General features: G+C 36.8%; 2 protein-coding genes across 2 annotated transcripts in view; one reads left to right on the top strand and one right to left on the bottom strand.

The window, feature by feature from the left end:
• LOC109839054 (50S ribosomal protein L5, chloroplastic) overlaps positions 1–11,423 on the bottom strand; it is a 54,769-nt gene extending 43,346 nt beyond the window's left edge. Inside the window, exons 1-2 of the mRNA XM_020407488.1 lie at positions 11,403–11,423; positions 11,179–11,304 (exon numbers count right to left, since the gene is read on the bottom strand). Of these exons, the coding sequence (XP_020263077.1) occupies positions 11,179–11,304; positions 11,403–11,423 (147 nt within the window). The remainder of the gene's footprint in view (positions 1–11,178; positions 11,305–11,402) is intronic.
• Positions 9,865–15,398, top strand: part of LOC109839053 (elongation factor 1-alpha-like) — a 35,466-nt gene continuing 29,932 nt past the window's right edge. Inside the window, exons 1-4 of the mRNA XM_020407487.1 lie at positions 9,865–9,908; positions 13,013–13,496; positions 14,008–14,538; positions 15,129–15,395. Coding sequence (XP_020263076.1) covers positions 13,035–13,496; positions 14,008–14,538; positions 15,129–15,395 — 1,260 coding nt within the window. The 5' untranslated portion in view covers positions 9,865–9,908; positions 13,013–13,034. The remainder of the gene's footprint in view (positions 9,909–13,012; positions 13,497–14,007; positions 14,539–15,128; positions 15,396–15,398) is intronic.

The following is a 15,398-nucleotide window of genomic DNA, read 5'->3' as shown; positions in this document are numbered from 1 at the left end:
AATAATCGTCTTGTACTCATCTGATATCTTCTCATCAACATTCGCCAAGTCTGACAACAACTTCGTATAGTTGTTCACATGAGCCGCTAGCGAGATGCCTCTGGACATCTGAAATCTGAAGAGTTTTCACAGCAAGTGCAACCTGTTCTCAATACTCTTTGTGAGATACTTATTGTTGAGAATTTCCTACATCTTCATTGCAGACGTCACCCCAATCACATCATATTTCAATTACTGTTCCAAACAGGACCTGATCACCCCACAAGCATTCCTATTCATCTTCTCCCATACCGCCTCTTCATATTTAGGTGGCCTCTCGTAGACCATGATGGTCTCTTCCAAATTCTGAGCATTGAGCGCATCCTGTACGTCGCTCATCCACAAACCAAAGTTGATTTTGACGTCATACTTCACCACACTAATCTTAGTGTTCTGAAAACCAACTTGTATTGTACTCGCCATCGACTTGCTGCTTTCACCTTGTTCTCCCATTACAAACTAACTCCAAATTGTAGAGAAAGAACAAATTTGATAGAAATCAGGAACCACCCAACTGAACCCTAGATCAGATTCCAAATAGATCTTCTATCCACACGAGAAAAGCAAAATCTTCAACGGTAACTCCTAATGCTATCTCCACCGAAGCCTAGAACTCTAAGAACCAAGCTTCACACAAAAAATCTTCCTCCACCAAACTCCAAAACTTTAGATCTGAAATCTGGGCTCTGATACCACTTGTTGCGCGCAACAGAAATTTCGGTAGCACTTTGGCAGCACAACAAGAGAGTCAGGTCGCAATAAGAATTCCCGTCTCACCAAGGAAACAAGAATCTGAAGCGAATATCTCAACAAAGTGAGATATCAGCTCTTCCTCTCATCAGTTCTAGGACTGACCTGTCGAGGGATCATAAAAAGCTATTACAAATCACACAAAAGCGATACAACCAATTTTACGTGGTTCGGCAAATTGCCTACGTCCACGGGGCAAGGAGGGGGGGAGATTTACTATTAGAGGGAGAGAATACAACTAGGGTTTACAATCACACAAATTAAACCCTCACACAAACTCTCAAATCCCTCACAAATAAAACCCTCAAAAAGGATGCTCAAAAGAACTCCTTTGTCACAAACAACGACTGGGTTTTTCTCAAAAAACCCTCTGCACCTGCACGCTGTCAAAGAAAAAGTATTTAGCTGACTTTTTCTCTCCTGCACTTCGTACTTGCACCAAGCCGCCGAAGAAAAATCAAAGCTCCTTGCTCAACAATGCCCTAGGAACCGAATAGTATATATAGGCTTGTATAGGCTATCGGGTGGGCCTTGTTTCTTTTCTTCATGCGGAAATCAAAAACTGATCACGAAACCACAATTCTCCTTGCTCCCACTAATCACGTGGGTGTGGCCCCCACACCCATCACGAAACCACAAGATAACGTCACAAGTTTTTTCCACGTACGTAAAAAGAAATTTCTTCATTCTAATATTTCCATTCTCGTCCTATGGTAACAGGACCAGGATTAAGATACTCATAATTATATATGTTGTAGATTGAAAACTTGAATCATTTCAAATAAAAAGCATACTTACTCAATTGACAAGCATCTTAAAACAATCCCCATTGACCAAAAAAAAAAAAAATGAAAGAGAAGAAAACATCATCTTGTCAGCATCCAATAGTTTTTCTCTCTAATTACAGAAAAAAGTAAGATTAGCTTTTGCTTTTGCTTTTTTTTGCCTTGTCATGTCAGTTTTACTTATCTAGCTTTTTCACACAAAAAATATGATACATCTCCCAACCATATTTTCCAAATGTTTATGTGTAAAGCTAGAAGTCCAATGACACCTCCATTACCCCCACAATTTCCATGTTCTTTCATGAGTTTGCAGGTTGATTAATTTCACGATATATAGCACAAGCACATTTTTCTTTCCTTTTATTACCTTAATAAACTTGGATAACATTTTTTTGGGTTTGTTTAATTGCTTTACTAAGGGCCCGTTTGGATAATGGAAGTATTAGAAATAAAAATTTAGTTATAGAAGTAACTTTCAAAACTATGAAGTAGGAAGTAGTGGAAATAACATTTCTTTGTTTGTTTCATATATCTTTAAAAGTAATGGAAGTAGAACTTCTTCCTCTTCATTTACTTTTTTGTTTGGATAACATTTAGAAATATTAGTAGGAAGTAATTTTATCAATGAAAAGTTGTTAGAAATAACTAATAAAGGAAATATTAATAAAAAATATTTATTTACTAATTAATATGCATTTCAACTACTTCTGAGTTACTTCTGAGTATTGAGGATTGGAAAAAGAGCTTTGCTACAAGGATCCAAAATATGAGACCAATATGGGGGACAAGTGAGGTGTCCCCCTCCTATTGGATAATGAGTTGGTCATTATTAATGATGGCCAACTCATTATCCAACACCTCACCTGTCCCCCCTATTTGTCCCATATTTTGGGTCATTGAGGAATTTTTCTTGGAAAAATATTTTGAAAGTAAGGATGACACGTAGGCGCCACATAAGCGTTTGAGGAAGTATTAAAAGTAAGTTTTTCAAAGAACCAAACACACTTTTTTGTTTGGAAGTAGCATAAGTAACATCTACTTCTTTTACTTCAGCTACTTCATAATTACTTCGGTGCAAACAAACATGCCATAAATCGCAACGAGATCAGTTTTTTATGGTTTACGGACATTGGGCCGAAATATTGATTCACTGCAAACGGTGCTCGTGGACGCCAACTTGGCCCACAAACCAAAACCCTAAACCCTAATTGTTGCCAACCCCCAAGCAGACAGCAGTGCTGGCCTGCAAAATCCTAACCATTCAATCACATGAACCAACGACTGTCGTTGCCTCAACCGGACCACCATGGTTCTATTTGTTTGCGAACAGAACCTGTATAGTATTAGCTCAAAGACGAATACACTCCTCTTAGTAAACTTATTCGACTCTTTTAAAATTCCAAACAAAGAAACGATCGGGCATCAATCTTCACCAATATAACCATTGGGGGTCTATACGTCACCTCAAATATTTTTTACAATTTTAAAAGTGAAAAAGCTTACTCAAAAGGTTTGTTTGCTACATATAGCAATACAGATGTTCTATTTGCAACAAGCAAAACTATACAAAATCTCTTTGCAATTGGATTATACTTAGGATGTCCATTTGCATTTAACCCAAAAATAAATGCATAACGCATGCAATCTCGATCTAACCTATTAATTTATCATCAAGAAAGATAATCATCAAAATCATTACACACACCCAAGAATCTCATCTAATACGTAGGGTAAATTTCACAAAAGACTCCTGAAAGTTGGGATATTTTGCAAGAACTATAATTTTAAAATTAAAGAAAGCCTGCTAAACTTTGGCAAGCTTGTGAACCGGATAAGGCCCAGGCCCACGAACACATGCAGCGGGGATTTTTGAGTCGGTTTCAACACATGCGGGCACGCGTTTTCTCCTACTGCTGCATATATAAATGATGTTTTATTAGGTTTTACGTGTGTGAAGGAGGTGAGCACGGATTGGCGGCTGCAGCAAAAGGGTTTGTGCAAGGGAATTGTTTTCTTTGGCGGCTACTGTATGCAAAGAAAAGCAGAGGTTTTCCTCTTGAGTTTTGTGTAGCTGTTCTAGGGTTTTGTGCTCCTATTTTGTAGAGAGATATTGTGAGAGGTTTGAGAGTTTGTTTGAGGGTTTAGATTGAGAGTAATTGTAAACCCTAGTTGTATCTCTCCCTCTATTAGTATATCTCCCCCTCCTTGCCCCGTGGACGTAGGCAATTTGCCGAACCACGTTAAAATTGGTTGTACTGCTTTTGTGTGATTTGTAATAGCTTTTAGGGTCCCTCGACGCGCAGTCCTAGAGCTGACGAGAGGAAGAGCTAATATCCTACTTTGATAGGATATAGGCTTCAGATTCTTGTTCCCTTTGAGAAACAAGAATTCTTATTGCGACCTGACTCTCTTGTTGTGCTGCCAAAGTGCTGCCGAAATTTCCGCTGTGCGCAACGGTATTACTATTAGAAGGACTATTGGAAGGACAAATATGTTATGAGAACAATTTAAAAAAACAACAAAGTGGTTTGAGTCTAGTCTACCTACCATTCTCTTTTTCATTAAGGATGTAATTAAAGTTGTTATATGAACTATATAAATGGGAGCTATATATCAATGTAGTCATCTACTTATTTGAGACGTGTAAAGCTCATTGCCTTGTAGAAAAGTGAGAGACAGAAAAAATCACGTCAAAGGTGCAGCCTACAAATTTTGAACTCTTTGAAAAAAGGCCATACTCATGCCTTTGAACACCCACGATCTAGAATGTGAATTTTGTTGAAGTGGTTTAAAAAAAGGAGTGGAAAGGTAGCAAACATGATGTTTAGGGATGTACATGGGTGCTAACAATGTGATCCCAATCTGTTTTTATTTTAAGATATTCTTACATAGTTAATAGTGTTAAAATATAATTAGGATGCAACAAGTCCAATATCAATCGTTTCTTTTGTTAAGATGTAGTCCTTACCATATCTCTGGTTTGAGTAATAACAAACTCTCATTTGGTAGTAATATTAATTGAGATGATATAGTACAGGTAAATACAGGTATAAAAGTGTACGAGGTGAAACAACGTGAAAACAAGTTCAAAAGTAAATTTCAGCATTTCTACCGTCTATGGTAGGCATTGACCATCAATGGTAAGAAGAGCTCATTGATGGTCAAAATACATCATTGATGATTTTTTTACTTCAGAGACTTTTATATCATTGATGAGCTTCTCAACCATTGATGGGGCCTCGACACTGTCGATGGTTGAGAGCCATCATAGATGGCAAACATGTTAGCTATAGATTTTTCATATTTAATCTCAACTGTTCATTGTTTATATATTCTCTAACTTCTATCACGTTTGGGATATCTCTTTCCTGTCCTATTGGAAATTTTATATCATTGAAAGAGAGGGAAGAATTCTATGGTTTTGATTTGTGAGAGATTATGTTGAAGAGTTTTACCATTGAAGCATCGTCAAGTTCTCACTCGTCACGCACAACATCTTCATATCTTTTCAACAAGGAAATTTGCTGTTAGATTGATCTTCTTTACTGTTCCTCATCGAGCTACGCTTATATTTTTGAAGGACAGTTTGTTTAACAAAAGGACTATAAGATATTTCTTATATGCTAAGCTTTAATTATTGTTTTTGGTTTTGCTGTTCCAAACAGGACCTGATCACCCCACAAGCATTCCTATTCATCTTCTCCCATACCGCCTCTTCATATTTAGGTGGCCTCTCGTAGACCATGATGGTCTCTTCCAAATTCTGAGCATTGAGCGCATCCTGTACGTCGCTCATCCACAAACCAAAGTTGATTTTGACGTCATACTTCACCACACTAATCTTAGTGTTCTGAAAACCAACTTGTATTGTACTCGCCATCGACTTGCTGCTTTCACCTTGTTCTCCCATTACAAACTAACTCCAAATTGTAGAGAAAGAACAAATTTGATAGAAATCAGGAACCACCCAACTGAACCCTAGATCAGATTCCAAATAGATCTTCTATCCACACGAGAAAAGCAAAATCTTCAACGGTAACTCCTAATGCTATCTCCACCGAAGCCTAGAACTCTAAGAACCAAGCTTCACACAAAAAATCTTCCTCCACCAAACTCCAAAACTTTAGATCTGAAATCTGGGCTCTGATACCACTTGTTGCGCGCAACAGAAATTTCGGTAGCACTTTGGCAGCACAACAAGAGAGTCAGGTCGCAATAAGAATTCCCGTCTCACCAAGGAAACAAGAATCTGAAGCGAATATCTCAACAAAGTGAGATATCGGCTCTTCCTCTTATCAGTTCTAGGACTGACCTGTCGAGGGATCCTAAAAAGCTATTACAAATCACACAAAAGCGATACAATCAATTTTACGTGGTTCAGCAAATTGCCTACATCTACGGGGCAAGGAGGGGAGAGATCTATTATTAGAGGGAGAGAATACAACTAGGGTTTACAATCACACAAATTAAACCCTCACACAAACTCTCAAATCCCTCACAAATAAAACCCTCAAAAAGGATGCTCAAAAGAACTCCTCTGTCACAAACAGCGACTGAGTTTTTCTTAAGAAACCCTCTGCACCTGCACGCTGTCAAAGAAAAAGTATTTAGCTGACTTTTTCTCTCCTGCACTTCGTACTTGCACCAAGCTGTCGAAGAAAAATCAAAGCTCCTTGCTCAACAATGCCCTAGGAACCGAATAGTATATATAGGCTTGTATAGGCTATCGGGTGGGCCTTGTTTCTTTTCTTCATGCGGAAATCAAAAACTGATCACGAAACCACAATTCTCCTTGCTCCCACTAATCACGTGGGTGTGGCCCCCACACCCATCACGAAACCACAAGATAACGTCACAAGTTTTTTCCACGTACGTAAAAAGAAATTTCTTCATTCTAATATTTCCATTCTCGTCCTATGGTAACAGGACCAGGATTAAGATACTCATAATTATATATGTTGTAGATTGAAAACTTGAATCATTTCAAATAAAAAGCATACTTACTCAATTGACAAGCATCTTAAAACAATCCCCATTGACCAAAAAAAAAAAAAATGAAAGAGAAGAAAACATCATCTTGTCAGCATCCAATAGTTTTTCTCTCTAATTACAGAAAAAAGTAAGATTAGCTTTTGCTTTTGCTTTTTTTTGCCTTGTCATGTCAGTTTTACTTATCTAGCTTTTTCACACAAAAAATATGATACATCTCCCAACCATATTTTCCAAATGTTTATGTGTAAAGCTAGAAGTCCAATGACACCTCCATTACCCCCACAATTTCCATGTTCTTTCATGAGTTTGCAGGTTGATTAATTTCACGATATATAGCACAAGCACATTTTTCTTTCCTTTTATTACCTTAATAAACTTGGATAACATTTTTTTGGGTTTGTTTAATTGCTTTACTAAGGGCCCGTTTGGATAATGGAAGTATTAGAAATAAAAATTTAGTTATAGAAGTAACTTTCAAAACTATGAAGTAGGAAGTAGTGGAAATAACATTTCTTTGTTTGTTTCATATATCTTTAAAAGTAATGGAAGTAGAACTTCTTCCTCTTCATTTACTTTTTTGTTTGGATAACATTTAGAAATATTAGTAGGAAGTAATTTTATCAATGAAAAGTTGTTAGAAATAACTAATAAAGGAAATATTAATAAAAAATATTTATTTACTAATTAATATGCATTTCAACTACTTCTGAGTTACTTCTGAGTATTGAGGATTGGAAAAAGAGCTTTGCTACAAGGATCCAAAATATGAGACCAATATGGGGGACAAGTGAGGTGTCCCCCTCCTATTGGATAATGAGTTGGTCATTATTAATGATGGCCAACTCATTATCCAACACCTCACCTGTCCCCCCTATTTGTCCCATATTTTGGGTCATTGAGGAATTTTTCTTGGAAAAATATTTTGAAAGTAAGGATGACACGTAGGCGCCACATAAGCGTTTGAGGAAGTATTAAAAGTAAGTTTTTCAAAGAACCAAACACACTTTTTTGTTTGGAAGTAGCATAAGTAACATCTACTTCTTTTACTTCAGCTACTTCATAATTACTTCGGTGCAAACAAACATGCCATAAATCGCAACGAGATCAGTTTTTTATGGTTTACGGACATTGGGCCGAAATATTGATTCACTGCAAACGGTGCTCGTGGACGCCAACTTGGCCCACAAACCAAAACCCTAAACCCTAATTGTTGCCAACCCCCAAGCAGACAGCAGTGCTGGCCTGCAAAATCCTAACCATTCAATCACATGAACCAACGACTGTCGTTGCCTCAACCGGACCACCATGGTTCTATTTGTTTGCGAACAGAACCTGTATAGTATTAGCTCAAAGACGAATACACTCCTCTTAGTAAACTTATTCGACTCTTTTAAAATTCCAAACAAAGAAACGATCGGGCATCAATCTTCACCAATATAACCATTGGGGGTCTATACGTCACCTCAAATATTTTTTACAATTTTAAAAGTGAAAAAGCTTACTCAAAAGGTTTGTTTGCTACATATAGCAATACAGATGTTCTATTTGCAACAAGCAAAACTATACAAAATCTCTTTGCAATTGGATTATACTTAGGATGTCCATTTGCATTTAACCCAAAAATAAATGCATAACGCATGCAATCTCGATCTAACCTATTAATTTATCATCAAGAAAGATAATCATCAAAATCATTACACACACCCAAGAATCTCATCTAATACGTAGGGTAAATTTCACAAAAGACTCCTGAAAGTTGGGATATTTTGCAAGAACTATAATTTTAAAATTAAAGAAAGCCTGCTAAACTTTGGCAAGCTTGTGAACCGGATAAGGCCCAGGCCCACGAACACATGCAGCGGGGATTTTTGAGTCGGTTTCAACACATGCGGGCACGCGTTTTCTCCTACTGCTGCATATATAAATGATGTTTTATTAGGTTTTACGTGTGTGAAGGAGGTGAGCACGGATTGGCGGCTGCAGCAAAAGGGTTTGTGCAAGGGAATTGTTTTCTTTGGCGGCTACTGTATGCAAAGAAAAGCAGAGGTTTTCCTCTTGAGTTTTGTGTAGCTGTTCTAGGGTTTTGTGCTCCTATTTTGTAGAGAGATATTGTGAGAGGTTTGAGAGTTTGTTTGAGGGTTTAGATTGAGAGTAATTGTAAACCCTAGTTGTATCTCTCCCTCTATTAGTATATCTCCCCCTCCTTGCCCCGTGGACGTAGGCAATTTGCCGAACCACGTTAAAATTGGTTGTACTGCTTTTGTGTGATTTGTAATAGCTTTTAGGGTCCCTCGACGCGCAGTCCTAGAGCTGACGAGAGGAAGAGCTAATATCCTACTTTGATAGGATATAGGCTTCAGATTCTTGTTTCCTTTGAGAAACAAGAATTCTTATTGCGACCTGACTCTCTTGTTGTGCTGCCGAAGTGCTGCCGAAATTTCCGCTGCGCGCAACAAAGCTTTCATAGAACTTCCATGAACTTCAGAAAAATCCTACTTGAGTTCCGGAACAAGTTCCATTTTACAATTTTACACCTTTCAGAAAAATTCAAATAATTCTACTTGCATTTTGGAACAAGTTACATTTTACAATTTTACAACTTTCATAACTTATGAAAAATTCTGGTTGAGTTTCGAAAAAAAGTTCCATTTATGATTTTGCCGAAAGATATCTACATTAATTTCTAAGAAATTTTCATTTAATTGCAAAGAACATTTGTAAAAAGTTAACTAAAAGTCTGGGCATAAGAAAATTTGCTTAAAATTTTAAAATTCATGATTATCTTGTGCGAATTAACCCAAAGTTCAGAGGGCTATTCGCAAAAGGTCGTCCGTAAAAGAAAAACACTACAGACACACCCTCTGCCACACTTCCGGTCACACCCCCTCTCCCTCTACAGTGAAGGGGGCTCCACCTGAGATTTTTTAAAAAATCTCAGGTGGGGCTCCATGTAGAGAGGGGATGTGACCGGAAGTGTGGCGGAGGGTGTGCCTGATCACCCCCGTAAAAATGAGTTTGTGCAAACAAAAACTGAAAGCATTGGCGAAAAATCCAAGTGCCCCAACTAGAACCCGACTGCTGACGTGGCGAAACTTGGGATGCACGAAAGAGATCAACGGTGAGATCCGAAGAACACTCCCAACCGTCCAATCAGCTCATCCAACGGTGGAAAGAGAAACCCTAGATAGCCGAATGGCTGCATGCTTCATATAAATAGAGGGATCGAGAGTTAAAACCCTCATTCGTGACCTTGCTGCTCTCAGATCTCGAAGGTGAGATTTCTATTTCCCCTCTAATAGTTAAAACCCTCATTCGTGACCTTGCTGCTCTCAGATCTCGAAGGTGAGATTTCTATTTCCCCTCTAATTATCGAACTAGGGTTAGGGTTTGTTTCTGCTCTCAGATCTCGAAGGTGAGATTTCTATTTCCCCTCTAATTATCGAACTAGGGTTAGGGTTTGTTTTGCGGAATTTTATTGTTTCAATTTGCTTGCGATTGCTTCGATTAGAAACGAATCGATGAAATTAGAACCGCTTGCTTCATGCGCGATGTCTTTGCTATTGATTCTGTTGCCGGATTTTGTCAGAAGTTAGTTTAGATCGCGTCGATTTGAAATGGATTGATGCAAGCAAAAGTCTTTGATCCGTGTCTTGATGCCTTGACAACCCGTTTTAGATGGATAGAATTTTATTGTTTTGATTGCTTCTTCGATTAGAAGTGAATCGATGAAATTAGATGAATTTGTTATCTACTGGCTGAGGAGTTAAATGCACACTAGATCTGATTCGATCTTAAATTGCGATCAGGTTTCATGTTAATGATTTCGATGGAAAATATTAGATATAGGGTTTATTACTTCAAAAGGTATAATTTTGTTGAGTAATCTTGCAAGAACTTTATTGATATTTGTTGGTTTATTGCTATGGTAACTGGTTAAATTGACTTTTATCTAATTTTAAAATAATGGAATGTGAGCGTCCATTGTCTAATGGATAAGACAGAGGTTACCCAAAACCTTTGATATAGGTTCAATTCCTATTGGACGCCGATTTTATCGTTCCGTTTTCTGTCAGCTGTCTTAATAAGCAATTAGAGTGATGTGAAATTGTGCCTTCCTATCAGTTGTTGATGGAGACTCGTGCATATCATTCTATTGGTGGAGACAGGCTAGATGGAAACTAATTTCTCTTTATTTTATTAATACTTAAAAAACCAGAATATTGCTTAGACCATCTCCAATGGCAAGGCAAATATTGCCTTTCTCTCTCCTTCCACCTCACTTTATTCTCCCTCCACATCATTTGCCTTTTTCAATTGTCTTTCAACTTCACAACAACTAGTTTTTCAAAAAGTTTTTTCACTTTATTTTTCCTCCACATCACTCAACTATGATAACTAAGCAATAATTTAAATTTTTTTTGGTGTCCAAAGAATACAAACTTAATCTCTATTTATAGATCTTGAAAAATAATAAATAATGGTGAAAAAATAAAAAATTAATTTTAAATAATTATTGATCAAAAAAGTCATTTAAAAACAAGGTGAGAATAATTATAAAAAGTTTATGACATGTGGGGCCCATTTTGAAAGTTAACATGAAGGCAAATTTTGCCTTTCTCCTCACTTTCTCTCCCCTCCTTTTCAAATGCCTTCCTACTTGCCTTGCCATTGCATCAAAAAATTGTTGAGATTGTTGGCCATTGGAGATGGTCTTATAATGATGACACTTATAATCACCCTGTTATGATATCAATGTCAAGTAGTCATCTGTGTCTACCCATCTCTATTTAATTTGTGTAAACCCCAATTTTTATGTAATAAAGGGTTAAGTTTTACCTGTACTGATTTGTTTGTCATGTCTTTCAGTCATTGTACATTTTCTAGCGACGACAATATTTACTTCCAAGTTTTTTAAGGTGTAATTTTTTATTTTAGATTTTTAATAAGCATATTGCAAGTTTATGATTATGTTATTTATACTTGAATTTATTTTAGTGTTGGGATGATGTTTTGTAGTCAATGATTTTATATTGTCATCACTATAAAATGTAGAAGATGTGTTATGGTTTTGTGCCAACAACTTGTATCATGTAGTTTTATCACATTAGAATACTTTAGGTTCCTGTTCATTGTTTTTAATGTCTAACTGGGTTCAGATACTGATTAGAAAATATTTCCTTTCAGTGAATCCTGTTAGTCGATTTATGCTTCATTCCTTGATTATTTATTTAATTACTTATTTTGATTATTGTGATTTGATAATAATGTTATCAATGAAGAATGTTATGTATTGCTTATGTAGCATTAAGTTATTTTCTAGATTTGAGTAGTTTTCTATTTGTTTGCTTTATGCTAATATGTGTGCCAACTTGCTTCCTTGAGTATGTGAGAATAAACTATCTTCATAGTTTCCTTGGACAATTTGATGAAATTAACACTTCTAACTTTCCTGTAGTATTCCTTGGATCTAATTTTCTTAAATTTTTTTAGTGAACTGAAATAATATATAACTCCTTTCTTTTTTTTGATTGCGTTGTAATATACCTTGGTGAAAATTAAGTTACTTGAATTTGATGCTTTTTAAAGGACGTATTTCTCAGTTTATTTTGTTAATTGTGAAGCATATTTTTGGGTCAACTAAGGTGCTGTTCTTTGGATGCCTGACCATTATTTTGTTCTAAACAATGGAATACATTTTGTAACCAAGTGATCTGATTTCTTTTTGCAGATTTTTGTATACGGTTGGTCCTTGAATTCATCGACATAGCTTTGGTTATTTTTGTTGTCTTTACATCTTTCTTAAACAATAGAGTCCATTAGATTATTGTATGAAATTAACACCTCAAGCTTTGTGTAGTAATTCCTAGGATCTAATTTTCTTAAAGATTTTATTTTAGCAAACTGAAAGAATAAATAACTCTTTTCCTTTTTGTTTGTTTATAGCATTCCATTTATTACTTATGGAAATTTAGTTATTAATAACATAAAATTTTATAATTATTTATAGAATTTTTGGTATCAATATAATATAACATGGAGCAATATAAATTGCTTAATTTTAAAGGACAAATATTTGCTCAGTTTATTTTGTTAGATGGTGATAGAGATATTTTTGGGGTCAACTAATGTGCTATTCCTTGTATGCCGGACTTGGTTGACATAGCTTCTGTTGTTTTTGTTTGCAGTACATCTTTCTAAATAATTTAGTTCATTTTGTAGGAGCATTCTGATTTCTCTTTGGAGATATTTTATGCTCGGTACATCTTAGCAATAGAATTCATTTTTAACCAAGTAGTATGTTTTCTCTTTGGAATTTTTTTGTTTATTTCTTCTCCTTGGCTACTGCGCTATAACTTCTACTGTATCATTTATAACACGTATCGTGTTTAGTTTAAACTGTGTTTTACCTACAAAATCAGTTAATTATCTGCTTGTAATGTCTACAGTTAATACTGCAAACTAGCTATCATGGGTAAAGAGAAGATCCACATCAACATTGTGGTCATTGGCCATGTTGACTCTGGCAAGTCAACCACCACTGGTCACCTCATCTACAAGTTGGGAGGTATTGACAAGCGTGTGATCGAGAGGTTCGAGAAGGAAGCCGCTGAGATGAACAAGAGGTCATTCAAGTATGCCTGGGTCCTAGACAAGCTCAAGGCAGAGCGCGAGCGTGGTATCACCATTGATATCGCTCTCTGGAAGTTCGAAACAACCAAGTACTACTGCACGGTTATCGATGCCCCTGGACATCGTGACTTTATCAAGAACATGATTACTGGTACCTCTCAGGCTGACTGTGCTGTGCTTATTATTGACTCGACTACTGGTGGTTTTGAGGCTGGTATCTCCAAGGATGGGCAGACACGTGAGCATGCTCTTCTCGCTTTCACTCTTGGAGTGAAACAGATGATTTGCTGCTGTAACAAGGTAAAATGTCTTTCTACAGAATTTATTATTGAATGGTTCTTTTTTACTTTTCTGTTAATAATAATGTGACTTGCTACTAAGTTATTAAGTTATATCTGTTTAATTATTATAATTGCTGTAACAAGTCATATCTGTTTAGTTATGATTGAAATTTAGGAATTTTGAGAAGAGTAGATATACTGAAATATGATAATTGCTGTAACCAGTAATTCATGAAACTTTTATTTTCGTTTAATGTTTTAATATATCATCAAATTTTTTTTAGATAAATATAGCTATATGCAACTTGTAAGTCATTATTCATAGTAGCAATTAAATAAAACCTTATTGCTCTTCCTTTAGTGTACGAGATTAAATACCAATGCAGTAATTCACTTATCGTTTTCAACAAAATAACTATGGTGTAACTATTGCATCTGAAAGTGTAACATGTGCCTTGGCTATAACCTTCCGTTGCTTGTAAAAATGGTTTTATTTACCTATCCCTGCTTCATTCCTTTCTATTTAACAGATGGATGCTACCACCCCCAAGTACTCAAAGGCCCGCTACGATGAAATTGTAAAGGAAGTCTCCTCCTACCTTAAGAAGGTTGGCTACAACCCCGACAAGATCCCCTTCGTCCCCATCTCGGGTTTTGAGGGTGACAACATGATTGAGCGATCCACCAACCTTGACTGGTACAAGGGCCCTACCCTGCTAGATGCCCTCGACCAGATCAATGAGCCCAAGAGACCCACAGACAAGCCCCTCCGTCTCCCTCTTCAGGATGTCTACAAGATTGGAGGTATTGGAACTGTTCCAGTTGGTCGTGTAGAGACTGGAGTTTTGAAGCCTGGAATGGTTGTTACTTTTGGACCCACGGGGTTGACTACTGAGGTTAAGTCCGTTGAGATGCATCATGAGGCTCTGCAGGAGGCGCTCCCTGGTGACAATGTTGGGTTTAATGTTAAGAATGTTGCTGTTAAGGATCTTAAGAGAGGGTATGTGGCTTCTAACTCGAAGGATGACCCGGCTAAGGAAGCCGCTAACTTCACTTCTCAGGTATATTCAAATTTCCTTGTACTCCATTCTGAACTTGAATTGGTGCTAATGGTCAAAATTGATAATAGTCATGATGTATGAATCTAAAACTTAACGATTTTGTTAAAAAACCTATTTGAGACTTAGATCCTTTCATTTTAGCATAGAACTTAACCTGAAATCTGAATTTGAACATGGATATTGATGAGCACTATTTTATTCAACTTATAATATTCTTATTTGATTATCATATAGAGTCTAAAATTTTAATTTAGAAACTATACCTTTGTAGTTATGATCTGTAAGTGTATAACCTCTGTATTTGTTTAGAAAATTGATTTGGGACTTGAACCATCCAAGATGGGGGTTAAAACATTGCATCTTGTCTGCAGCAACACAAATGACGATGGACTTTTTAAGCCTTTCTAGATTAGGATAGAACTTAATAAACCTGAAAAAACTAAGGGAAGTTTAAACATGACATCTTGTGTGCAATAACAAGTTAAAAAGGTATCATCCGTTTTTGGACTACTCGACTGTATGTATGTGTATATATTACTTTTTGTATATAGTACTTGTTATTTGAAACTAATTCCTACCCCTACTCGCAGGTCATTATCATGAACCACCCTGGTCAGATTGGTAACGGCTATGCCCCCGTCCTCGACTGCCACACCTCCCACATCGCCGTCAAGTTTGCTGAGATCCTCACCAAGATTGATAGGCGATCTGGTAAGGAGCTGGAGAAGGAGCCCAAGTTCCTCAAGAATGGCGACGCTGGTTTTGTCAAGATGATTCCAACCAAGCCGATGGTGGTCGAGACTTTCTCAGAGTACCCTCCTCTTGGTCGTTTCGCCGTTAGGGACATGAGGCAGACCGTT

This window comes from Asparagus officinalis, chromosome 4 (genome assembly GCF_001876935.1).
Source record: "Asparagus officinalis chromosome 4, Aspof.V1, whole genome shotgun sequence".
Classification (NCBI taxonomy): domain Eukaryota; kingdom Viridiplantae; phylum Streptophyta; class Magnoliopsida; order Asparagales; family Asparagaceae; genus Asparagus; species Asparagus officinalis.
The sequence above is the reverse complement of the archived record's forward strand: the minus strand, read 5'-3'. Positions and strand labels throughout refer to the sequence as shown.